The sequence below is a fragment of the Populus euphratica genome, unplaced genomic scaffold (assembly GCF_000495115.2).
Source record: "Populus euphratica unplaced genomic scaffold, PopEup_1.0 scaffold24.1, whole genome shotgun sequence".
NCBI lineage: Eukaryota > Viridiplantae > Streptophyta > Magnoliopsida > Malpighiales > Salicaceae > Populus > Populus euphratica.
In genome coordinates, this window is record NW_011499893.1 from 1,016,899 (window position 1) to 1,029,251 (window position 12,353).

The 12,353-nt window shown below is 34.3% G+C and overlaps 2 protein-coding genes across 2 annotated transcripts; one reads left to right on the forward strand and one right to left on the reverse strand.

Annotated features, from left to right (window-relative positions):
• Window positions 1-2,185: 2,185 nt before the first annotated feature.
• Window positions 2,186-5,028, reverse strand: LOC105131643 (DNA-dependent metalloprotease WSS1-like). Its single transcript, XM_011034715.1, has 4 exons — window positions 4,671-5,028; window positions 4,381-4,576; window positions 2,839-3,297; window positions 2,186-2,607 (listed from the first exon to the last, which is right to left on the reverse strand). The coding sequence occupies exons 1-4, from the start codon at window positions 4,823-4,825 to the stop codon at window positions 2,440-2,442; spliced, it is 978 nt and encodes a 325-aa protein (XP_011033017.1). The 5' UTR covers window positions 4,826-5,028; the 3' UTR covers window positions 2,186-2,439.
• Window positions 5,029-5,915: 887 nt separating this feature from the next.
• LOC105131644 ((R)-mandelonitrile lyase-like) lies at window positions 5,916-8,466 on the forward strand. The gene is made up of 3 exons (XM_011034716.1): window positions 5,916-6,132; window positions 6,700-8,218; window positions 8,305-8,466. The coding sequence occupies exons 1-3, from the start codon at window positions 6,039-6,041 to the stop codon at window positions 8,348-8,350; spliced, it is 1,659 nt and encodes a 552-aa protein (XP_011033018.1). The 5' UTR covers window positions 5,916-6,038; the 3' UTR covers window positions 8,351-8,466.
• The last annotated feature ends 3,887 nt before the right edge of the window (window positions 8,467-12,353 follow it).

Below are 12,353 nucleotides of genomic sequence, written 5' to 3' on the forward strand. Positions count from 1 at the left end.
AAGACCCCCCCCCCCCTCGAGAGCATAGCTGCAAATGACTCCAGTAAACAGCTAGACGAGGGGGGCTTAATTAACTATTTAGCTCAATATTAACTTCTCTAGAGATATTAAATGCTAAGATCATGGATTTATGTTGTATTATTGAAGAATGGATTGGGACGGGGATTGAGACGTTCGTATATGAATTATTGATTGAAAAGCGTGTAGAAAATAAAATAAAATAAAAAGTTGGTTGGAACCCTTTATTCCTCCCAATAAAATAACAAAGGGAGTATCAATTTCGTCCTTCATGGCTGAATTTTCATCTCCAAGACTCTGAAGTGCCCCAAGCTACAAGTGTTGAACGAGTAAAGATCTTCCTCGAGGTCAAAACATGGCAAACATGATTTTCCCTGGGGAAATTTCATAGAAATTCTCAACTTGGAAAAGGAAATTGAATTGACATTTTTGTTTTCTTTTGAAGAGATTGACATGGACATTGACTCTCATCTCCACCCATCACAAGCCTACCAGAAAATTCAGCTCAAAAATGGGTTGAAAATTGAGATTACTACTCATGACTTCTACACATTCTCTGATTCTTGTCAAAATGCATGGCTTCAATCCTCTCTTTTACCTCTGACTTCTTAGGATTGGGATTACAAGAAATGAACTTTTCCTTTTCCTTTTCTTTTTAGCTTTGCGCGGGTGCTTCTCGGTACTGTGATACCAGGTCTATCCTTTTGTTTTTTGTTCTACATTTCCTTGCCAGTGACTGTAAATCCGGGGTTTTCATAAGAAATGATAGAACTACAGGGAAAAATCACAGGAAGTGAATTCTTGCAGGAGATCCTCCTCCTTCCTCTCTGAATCATGTTGTATAGCCCACCTTATAGCACCAGCTATGCATATCAGGTGCTGTAATCGCAGCAAAATACTAGAATTAATTGAAAGCCGTTCTTGTTGCCAATAAAAAATCCATCAGAGCAGGGCAGCTTGTCCTTGCTTTTTCAAAATCTACCCTCAGCTATATTTGACCATCGCAGCTTTGATTCCACCTCCCTGCTTGATTTAATCACACACCTGGAATCTATGTGAAGACAGCCAGCCAACACTCCCATGGGCCATGGCAATTTCATTACTGTGTCCGTACGAAGAACTAAATTTTACTTTGCTGTGTGTTCCTTGATGCGTGATGGAAGTGTTTTTTAATGGAAAATATATTTATTTAATGTTTTTTTAAATGATTCTTCCTTTATAGGACCGTGATCTCTTTACTTTGGAATTTGGATGTGTTTTCAGTTTAGATCCACTCTAAGAATCCTTTCTAACACAGCCAATTACATCGTCAAATGCGTACTCCTTTAAACACACGAACTTCCCTGCATTGATTGTGCCCGGAAACCACCATCAACAAATTAATACGTCATCAAGCGACAATCATACCAGCTTAGAACAGAAACGTGGTCTCAGAAATAACATGGATAGTTGAATGTCCATGATTGACCGTGCTGAACACGCATATACAGGCCGGCGTTAAAAATATATATTTTTATATTAAATATTATAGTAAATTAAAAGTGTTGTTAAATTAATATTCATTAATTTTTTTAATAAAATAATATAATTTTATCTTGTTATACTCTGAACACACACACGATAGTTAATAAATAATGTAGCTTTACTCTCAATTCTTTAGTTTAACTAGTATACTTAATAAATATTATTATTTCTAAATATTGTAGCTTTACTGTCAATTCTTTAGTTTAACCAGTTGATTTAGTTATATAAATCAATTGATTATTTTTTTAAAATTTAATTGATATTACAATTTAAAAACATGATATTTAATAAAATATCACAACTTAAAACCATAATATTTAATTAAATATTACAATCTAAAACAGCAAAATAAACATGGTTCAATTTTACGAAAACCTTTTACTACTATATTATTTCAAAATTTCTTCATATTTTGTTTACCTCAATACTCAAAAGTGGACATTAGCTCGCTGACAAAGCAGGAACACAACACCCAAACCTGCCTGAAATTGATTGCCAGGCAATGCTCTGACTTTGAAGGGTGCAAGTGGCGGTATTGAACGACACAGTTAGGTCAGAAATGACTCGTGCAGAGAAGGTTAGCTTAGGGACTCAAATAGTTGAAAATCATTTGCAACCTCAACCAATCAGTGAAGCCTGCAAGTTCTCAATAACAATGAAATCCAAGTTTCAAGCAAATCTTCGGGCACCTTGACAGGTCCACCATTATAGCAAAACCATCATTTTCATTCATTCAGCTCACATGTGATCATCCCACATAATCACTGTTCTCTTTTACGTCTACGTGCATAGAATTATGTGCATTAGGGTAAACATATCACAGTAGAAAATGTACTATACACAGCCTGGCACAGATCCTGATGCACGTCTTAGCCTACTGTCTATGTTCCCAAGTGCCTATATAGGGTCGGGCGGGCCATATGAATATCTCCATTCTCCACAAGCTATGCACCTGTCCAATTCCACACTGTTCTCTAAGGTACAGAACTTACAAGACCAGGACTTGAAATTGGCAACATCTTTATGTCTTTGGGTCCCACAGGCTTCACATACCAGCGCCATTGGCTGCGATAACATCAACCCTTCAGAGTTCAGATAGCAATTCAAATGGGCAAACATGCAGAAACGCCTACACAGATCTGGTTATGTTTGGAGAAGTTTTAAGTTTCTTAAAACATAATGCAATATAGATACTGACTATTAAAGGGTAGGTTCACGATGAAAGGCATTTAAAAAAACACAGCAGTCTGACCTTCAATCGAAAAGAAAAGCTGAAAATTTATTGAACAGTTGTACCTGATTCAATAGAGTACAGGTATTACACTGCCAAGTTGGATGATCATGTATTGGTTCCCAAGCACTCATGGATGTCTCAGGCGAAATTTGGGTGGCTATGCCCTTGGAACTTATGGAAGTGCCTGAACCTTCAGGACGCTCAACATTTCCATTGACAGTAACGACATTGTCTGAATATTTGGAACCACACCACAAGTCATCTTGTGATCTCTTTTCTGCAGCCATGGCAGCAGCTTGTATTGGGCTGAGCGCAGCCTTAATATTGCTGTCACCACCTACACGTTTAGGACCTGATGGCATGAGAGCATCGCGACGTGCTCTGTTCTCTGCGGCAGCCAAAGCAGACTGGCGCAATAATGACAGAGGGGGTTGACGGGAGGACCCACCCAACCGTCTCCCAAGAAGATCAAATCCTTCCCCAGTTCCAGTAATTCCTTTAGCCATCAGTTCCTCGCTTTCCTACAGAAAAAAACACAGATAGTATTACGTGATGATAAAAATGTCTACACAAATATACTGTTGGCAGCTGCAAGGATGAGGAAAACAGCTGGTGGTTTGATTAAGGGCTGTTTGGGGTTGCTGTGCAACCATCTTCCATGATTTTTTATTTATTTATTTTTTGTTTAAAAATATATATACATTTTATGTTTTTGAATTGTTTTGATATAGCAATATTAAAAATAATTTTTAAAAATAAAAAAATTATTTTAATATATTTAAAAAAAAAAAAACATTTAAAAAACAACAATCCAGCATAACATTACCAAACTCCTCCCAAGGATTCTAATATAGCAAAAAATGCGAGAAGAAAAGCGTGCATGCTGTGAATCATCATTATCATAGATTGTCACATGGCATCACTCACAAAATCACCTTCGTTTTCTTAAAATTATCTCTAAAACTTGACAGGACAGTATGGATCATGCACTGCTTTTGTTACAATTTTATTTCTGGAAGTTCTTCATCCATAAGGAAACCAGGTCTTAGGTATAGATTCCAGCTATTTCGAAAAGAAGAGGAAAAGGAAAAAAAACAAGAATTAAACATTTTTGCACATTTAAGCTTTCCTTCCTGGAAGGAAGAAACAAGTTAAACAGTCTTGGTAGACTGATTACTAATACTGATATGCTCATTGTGCTATTTACATAACCCTATTAATCGACTGGATATCCAACTTCAACCGAGTGTTTATCTTCATGTTTTAGATGCTTCCCATCACAATTTTTTTGCATAAGGGCACCCCACAAATACTTCAATCTAGATGACTATCTCATTACCAATAAGTAGAATCACTAGGGCTGAATTGGTGTAATTTAATCATGCACGAGTTTATAGTCATGGTCATGCTCTAAGCCTCTATAACTCAAAATTGCATAACCTTCAATAGCCAATTATGCAATTGAAACTGCAATTTGATACGGAACAAAACATGGAATTACTACAGACTTCGCAATCATTGCACTACTAAATAGCAATCAACTATTAGCCAAACATGTAAATGTCATGTTGAGCATGAATTCCATACCAAGACAAGAAAGTTACCTTTCTAATTTCTTCAAGGAGGTTGTAAAAACCAGAATTATGAGGTCCATACTCATTGTGGCAAAGCTCATGCAACATAGTATCAAGAACTTGCTCATAAGGAAAGAAATCCCACTCATTATTTGGTCTCCTCAATCTCAATTTAACCTCCGCACCTCCTCCTATATTCAGCCCCAAAAGAGCTGGATTTGCAGGACTGCATAATAAACAACAAAAAATATCAAAGCCCAGATAGAAGCATCAACTTTCAAGCCCAGAAACACAGAAAGCTTGGATTTTTACTCAGTTACCAGAATTCAGACAAAATTTTGACTTTCCATTTGCGTTTTTTCATGATGGGTTGCACTTGTTTTGCTACCCTTTCAAGGACTTTCCTTGCATCTTCTTCTCCAATCTTTTTCAATGGTTTGATTTCCCATACTTTGTTGAGGTCATTAAGATCCATGTCTCTGCAAAATTGTGCTTTGAAGCCTGGTTCGATGCAAAGGTAAGTGGTGGTGCTGATTGCGATGAGGGAGAGCCAATGAGAGTTGGGTTTTTCTTAATCCTGGGCTTCAAGTCAGCAACCTTTCGTCTCCTTTCTTTCTAATTATCTGCCACAGGCCCACAGCCATCCGAGAGGGAGACCAGAGGAAGGAAACATCTTGATTATGTGTGAAATGCCTAAAACAGTCATGGTTTTAGTGTCGGTGATAACCAATTTCGCTGTGAATTTGATTTTTATCTGTGATTGTAGTTTTAATTATTTATGGTTGACTGGTTATTTTTTAAAATATATTTTATTTATATATATATATATATATTTAAAAATTATCATTAATATTAGCATGTTAAAATAATTTAAAAATATAAAATAAAATTTAATTTCAAGTAAAAACAAAATTAAATTTTCATATAACATAATTTAAAATACAATTTCAAACAACACCTTATTAATACACGAATATTAAAAATTTACAATCTATTTTATATATTATTTTTAAAAATTACAAATTGCAGCTTTGCAAAAGCCACACAGTTTAGGTTAAACAAAAAGGGTTAAGTTGATATAGAAAAAGAAAGAAAATCTTTTTGAAAATAAAGACATGGATAATCTTTGGTTATGATTAAAATAAACACTCAATATTAACACATTTTTAGGTTTTAATTGATATTTTAATCCAAATAACTGAAAAAAATAAGTGAAGAAAAAAAACTAGCATAATAAACATATGATATTATAATAAATAAATAAATTATATTGAAAGATAATATATCTATGATGATACGAGCAAACTTAATTAAAGTCAAAGTAAAAATACTTTAATAACTTAATAATAACAATAATAAATATATAATATTATGATTTTTCTTATTTATTTTATTTTATTAAAATAAATAAAAAATTAAAAATCAAATTTGACAATAGAAAAATGATATTATAAGAAATTGTTTTTTTTTTTAAGGAATAAATCCACATGATCAGCATCATATAAGACTGCTTAAAAAACACCCCAACGTATGCAACCATAGACCTAAAACCACTCTACAACTTTCTCCTCTTAACTGAATCACCAACTAAATTACACTATCATGCTCTCTAGTTCTCATTTTCCCTCCCTTTCTCTCTCGTTCAAGAAAGGCCAAGAAAATCCTCTCTCATCCAAGAAAACACCAAAATGAAGAAACCCTTTTGCTTTTTCTTGATGCACATTGTGTTCTTGGTGCTGTTTTGTTCACTTTTTTCGCATGCAAGACCAATCCCTCAAACAGGTCAGTGCCTTTGTTACTTACTGTAAGTTTCCCCTGTTTCTTTATTAATTACAGAAGCTGGTAGTAATCTTGATTCTTTTCCTTTTTGTTTTCTGATAAAATGCAAGAAAACTAGAAAAAATGGTTAAAATCGTAGAAAGTTTGATTCTTTACTCTTATTTTTCTCGGAAACCAAACAGAGGCCTTGCTTTCTTTGTTAAGCTGTAATGTAAGTAGTAATAATTTTAGTGAAAAGCTTGTCTTTTCCTTGTGTTTCTTGGAAAAGAAATTTTGGGTTTTTAGTTTTATGGTTTATGGTTTATTTCAATGTTGGTGTGTTTCAGTCCTTAATTCAAGACCATTTGGTTGGCTGCTGATGCAATGCAAGAAAATTAGTGGAAAATTTAGCATTAATTACAATTATACATTGATGAACTGTGTTTATTCTTTCACGTTAGGCGTACTTATGATCGAAACTTTCTTCATTCAAAGTTTCCATTTCTGTTATTGATTCATGGTCCGTTGTTTATGCAACATTGAAATAGAGTTCTAATGCTGGTTTTTGGTGCTTCCTGAATGTCTTCACAGACCCAAATTATCTCAAGTTTGTGTTAAATGCCACTGAATTTCCATCAGAGGACTACTACGATTACATTGTTGTCGGAGGAGGCACCACTGGCTGCCCACTGGCAGCGACATTGTCGCAGTCATATAGAGTTCTTTTACTTGAACGTGGCGGTGTTCCTTTTGGAAAATACAATTTGATGAGTCAAGATGGCTTCTTGTCGACCCTAAATGATGTGGATACCTTCGAATCACCTGCCCAAGCCTTCACGTCGGAGGATGGTGTCCCTAATGCAAGAGGTCGGGTTCTTGGTGGCAGCAGTGCCATCAATGCTGGGTTTTATAGCCGAGCTGACCCTGCTTTCTTTCAGAAATCAGGTGTGGAATGGGACCTCAACATTGTGAATCAGGCCTATGAATGGGTTGAGAAGGCAATTGTGTTTAGACCAGAGCTTAGAAATTGGCAATCTGCTGTTAGAGATGGACTTCTGGAGGCTGGGGTTGAACCATATACTGGTTTCAGTTTGGAGCATGTGGTTGGCACAAAGATTGGTGGCTCTACCTTTGATGGTTCAGGGAAGAGACACAGTGCTGCTGATCTTCTTAACTATGCAAATGCAGCCAATATTCAAGTTGCAGTTCATGCAAGTGTGGAAAGAATCCTATTAGCATCCACTTCTCAGTATTCAAGGTCTCGGCTGTCGGCTATTGGAGTAGTTTACCGTGATAAGAAAGGAAGGTATCACCATGCAATGGTGCGTGAAAAAGGTGAAGTGATGCTATCTGCTGGTGCCATCGGGAGTCCACAGCTGCTCTTAATAAGTGGCATTGGTCCAAGGTCCTACCTTTCATCTTTGGGGATTCCAGTGGCGTACCATCTTCCATATGTGGGGCAATACCTCTATGATAATCCTCGCAATGGGATCTCTATTGTGCCTCCAATGCCACTGGAGAATTCACTGATTCAGGTGGTTGGTATTACTGAGGTGGGAGCTTATCTTGAAGCATCTTCGACAGCTATCCCATTTGTATCCCCTTCCCGGGCTGTTTTCTTTAGGACACCTTCCATCTCACCTTTATATCTGACAGTGGCCACGCTTATGGAGAAAATAGCTGGACCACTTTCAACGGGGTCCCTAAGGCTGGCTTCCACGGATGTTAGAGTGAATCCAATTGTGCGCTTCAATTACTTCTCCAATCCTGTGGATGTAGAAAGGTGTGTGAATGGAACACGCAAGATTGGGGATGTGCTTAGGAGTAGGTCTATGGAGGACTTCATGTTCCGGGGATGGTTTGGAGCTCGAAATTTCCGGTATGTGGGGCCTGCATTGCCTGTAGACCTTTCTGATTTTACTCAGATGGCTGACTTTTGTCACCGGACTGTTAGCACCATATGGCATTACCATGGTGGCTGTGTTGTGGGAAAGGTGGTTGATCATGATTACCACCTGATCGGTGTTGGTGCCCTTCGAGTAGTTGATGGCTCAACATTGACTGTGTCCCCAGGGACCAATCCTCAGGCCACTTTGATGATGCTCGGGAGGTCATTGTTTGATTTTATCGTTGTTCTTAGTAGTTACCTTGGGATGTTTGTTAATAAAAGTCTCTTATTTTGGTTTATTTTGACAGATATCTTGGGCTAAAGATAATTAGAGAGCGGATGAAATTTAATTGATTCATTTTCCTGAGCTGAGGACTTCCGCAGCGCTGTGCAGTCGGCCTTTGATTTACCTGGGTTTGCTTCCCTTTTCACTAAACCAGCTTTATAGATGTCTTTTTTCGGAATTTGGCTACTTTGCATGAATATTTCAATTAGCTTTATAGACAAAAATCACAGTATTGAGAGCTTAAGTCACAGAGGAAGCTGATAAGAGTCATGCGAGGAAAAGATTTCTGAAAGATATAACCACTGACTGGTGTGTAAAGAGCAACTTATCTTCATCTTCGTATCTTGTATAATCACAGTAGTAAAATCAGCTTCTTAATTCTTCTGATTCTTGTTTAATGCTTTCGTTGGTTTTTAGTTTAAGTATCTGTACTTTGCTGCTTATAGGGGATTTTGACCGACTAATGGATGGCTGTAATACTCATTCATGTTTGAACAAGCACGCAGTGATGCAAGGAACATTGACTGTTTGACTAGATTAAAAGAGGAGCGTGGATTTTAATAGTATAATTATGATTTTGCCCTTCAAAAAACTCAGACTGCTGTCTTCTTAGGGATAGAATGGTATTTTTATTTGATTTAGTTCACATTTGAGAATTGTGCAGAGGTTTGATTGGTCTTTTCTCGTACTGATACACAACAAAAATAACATTGATACCCTTAAAAGAACAAAAGTATTTAACCTTTTGAGCTATGGATAATAATAATAGTAGTAACAGTTTAATAAAATAATTATGATATTAAAAATTATGGCAATAATAAAAATAATATAATAATAATATTAATAATAATAATTAATAATGGTAAAGTCTATGACTTGAATTATAGGTTTAGTATGCTAGCATGATTTTAAGGTTTGATAAATTTATTTATTGGATGGATATGATTTTTTATTTTTTTATTTTTTTATTTAATATTAGATTAATTGAAAGATAAATTGCATGATTTATTTTTTTATTTTTTCTATAAGGTTATTATTTTTTTAAATAAATGTGTATTTTTAGATTGATGCTTAATTTTTTTAAAAGTTATCATCTAATTTTTTTTTTTAAAGTTAGATCATGTTTTTTCTCATCATTAAAATTATATTTAAACCTATAAAATTAATTAATTTAATTGTAATTAATTTCTGGGCAGTTTAATTGAAAATACAAATTAAATAAAAAGTTAAGTCGACAGTGAAAAAAAAATCTTAAAAATTAAAGACAGGCACATAAAAATCACACGTAGGAAGGGGTGTCTGGAGTCTTGCTATTGAGGAAAGAATGAAGATTCTTGATATCTGTCTGATCAATGAGCCATTTTTAGATTTAATTTGATGTTTAGCATGGGCTAGATTTCGCAGCAGACGTGGCAAGAATGGAGCAGACCAGATGGCTGGCAAAATGAACTACGTGTCATCTATGATTTGGACTCGGTTTCGAGTGACATGTTATTGCCTGGCGGTTGACAAAGTAAACTCGTAATTTAAAGCTTGGCTCCAGCGAGATTTCAAGTTAAATAAAAATAAATTAATTAACCTAACTAGATTTAATGAGGTAAACACCAAGGTTTTTCTTTTTTTAAAAAAAAAAAGGAATAAAACAAAAAGTCATTGTTTTAACAAAAACAATTAATTTAGTTTTATTCAAGTGGTTCACGGGTAGCCCAATCACTCAGGATCTAATATAAGAATAATATTTTTTATAGAACTATTGATCTCTCCCTGCATACAGGAAAATGCTTTCCAAGCTACAAGTGCTCCGGTGGGCAGCCAGATCATATCATGGCAGCACATGATCAAGATCCCAAATATGGAGTTCCTGTACCATAGAGCCACCGCTGCTTATTGCCCAGTCAATTAAAAAAAATAAAATAATAAAATAACAATGGCCCAAGATGCTTTGGAGATGTTCTTGGCACTTGAATTTTTATAGAATACCGTGTAGAATGGAGGGAGTGTGGTCCCCATGAAAGAAGAAAAAAAAACAATGGTGTTTTGTTTTAATTTTTTATAAATAAATTAACCCAAGTGATCTGTGGTGTTTTATTTTACGCGTTTTGTAGGATTATTTATTTACTTGATTTTATTCTTTCATCCAACATCGATTCATTAAAACAACAAGTCATGATGCCTCCATTAAAAAAAATGAGAAAATAACTCATTCATCTACTAAATTAAAACTCTAACAATATGCATATATATTTAGACTAGTAAGACATACAATTGGATTTTACTTTAAGGTTATAATTCAATCACTTGTATACTTTTTTTTTTTTTATTAATAATAATTAACTGACACGTGATGAAAGACTTTGTCCATGTACATATAATTTAAAGTTAGGTTAAATAGCTTACTCATGCTAGCTAGATTGTGATTCAGGACCTCTCACCAAATATAATTAGTACCGAGTTAGAAAACAACGTTGAATAGGTAACTATCAAAGTTATTAGATTTAGTTCAGGGTTTATCTTGTTATTTTTTAAAAATAAAATGGATTTTAATTTTGAAGCTTATTGAATCAATTAAATTTAATCAGATTAATTATTGCTCCGATCTAATTTAAAATTCAATTAGATGAAGTCTTGAATTAAGAAATTTATTATTAGATTTTACAATTAGTGTAAAGTTAGAAAACAAGATGGAGGAGGCAGCGTTAATTTCGTCAACCCGGCAATCATAAATTATTAAGGAGTAAAACTAGAATAATTAAAATGAAGAAGAGGGGCAAGATGATGCTCTTTCCCACTCGTAAACTGGAGAGTAAGCTGTGAATGCAATAATGGGAGGGGGCCCCATGGAAAGGTACAAAGGGCAAGTGGGAGGAGGGAGGAGAGAGGAGAGAAACATCAAGAGCACGTGCCTTCAGCTGTGACTTTAGGATTTTTAAATCAAGATACTCCCAGCAGTCTGGGATTTTACGAGAGTTTATTTGAGGTTAAAATCAATCGCCCTTTATACTTGGAGAGTCAAACTACAAATGTTTCAACCATTTCTTTACTGTAATTTATTTAATTATAATGTTTGAATGTTTGAATATTTAATTCATTTTATTTTTAAAATACACAAGATTTAATTCAATTTATTTCTTATATCACTCTCTTTACCTTCACCTTACTTCTTCAAATATCCATGAGTTGATGAGTAATTTAAGAAAACTAGTTTTAATATTTTTTTAATATAGTTAATCAGAGAGTTGGTATTTAATTTATTTTTATCTAATTTTTAAAGATTTAATTTTATTTGGAATACAATTCCCAGCAATAAAAATGTTTCCGATGATAAAATTTCATTAAAACATCTAAATTAAATTTAGAGAATTTCAAACATGATTTTAGACCTGTTTGGTTATTTATTTCATAATAAAAAAATAATAAACAGATAAAACTATACTCATGGGGTTAATTTAGATATGTTGTGTAATCCTTTAAAATGACTCATAACATGGATCGAACCCTTTGACATCTAGTTAGGTGATTAAGTATGCTTTCTTTCCTAGTTTGCTGCCCGGAAAGACATTTCCTTGATATCTAATATAGGAATTTAATATCCAGAATTTAATATATGATAAGTAGGAAGAGCATATTAAAAAAATTATTATATCAGAAAGATTATGAATGTACACGGAATATTTAGCTTACTAACCCATGTAATTGCATGGATAAGAATTAACTCAATAATACTTTAATTATTAAAAAAATCAAGGATAAAAATAAATAATAACCATCCATGTCCTACTATACAATAAGAATAATTCTATATCTATCATCTTAATTTAAAATCGGAGAATTCCTATTCTCGATGATTAAATCATACTCTTTATGCTTTAAGGAGACAATTAAATGATTTTTTGAAAATCAATTTAGATGTTCTCCATTTAAATAATAATTGAAGAGGGGAGTGGATTTCACGAGATAATTTTAGGGTCAGGGGCCATGAACAAAGATCTACATGACTACACCCTCCAATTTAAGCCAATTACAACTGTTGCCATTTGACCAAAAATCCGATAAAAGAGAGACCCTTCACTC

What these genes read in the sequence shown, in the direction of transcription:
- LOC105131643 (XM_011034715.1), bottom strand. Translation starts at nt 4,825, where the DNA reads ATGGATCTTAATGACCTCAACAAAGTATGGGAAATCAAACCATTGAAA. An exon ending in AAAATTTTGTCTGAATTCTG is followed by an intron (nt 4,577 to 4,670) that starts GTAACTGAGTAA and finishes TTTATTATGCAG; the next exon opens with TCCTGCAAATCCAGCTCTTT. An exon ending in CCTGTACTCTATTGAATCAG is followed by an intron (nt 2,608 to 2,838) that starts GTACAACTGTTC and finishes ATGTTATCGCAG; the next exon opens with CCAATGGCGCTGGTATGTGA.
- LOC105131644 (XM_011034716.1), top strand. Translation starts at nt 6,039, where the DNA reads ATGAAGAAACCCTTTTGCTTTTTCTTGATGCACATTGTGTTCTTGGTG. An exon ending in AAGACCAATCCCTCAAACAG is followed by an intron (nt 6,133 to 6,699) that starts GTCAGTGCCTTT and finishes ATGTCTTCACAG; the next exon opens with ACCCAAATTATCTCAAGTTT. An exon ending in ACTTTGATGATGCTCGGGAG is followed by an intron (nt 8,219 to 8,304) that starts GTCATTGTTTGA and finishes TTATTTTGACAG; the next exon opens with ATATCTTGGGCTAAAGATAA.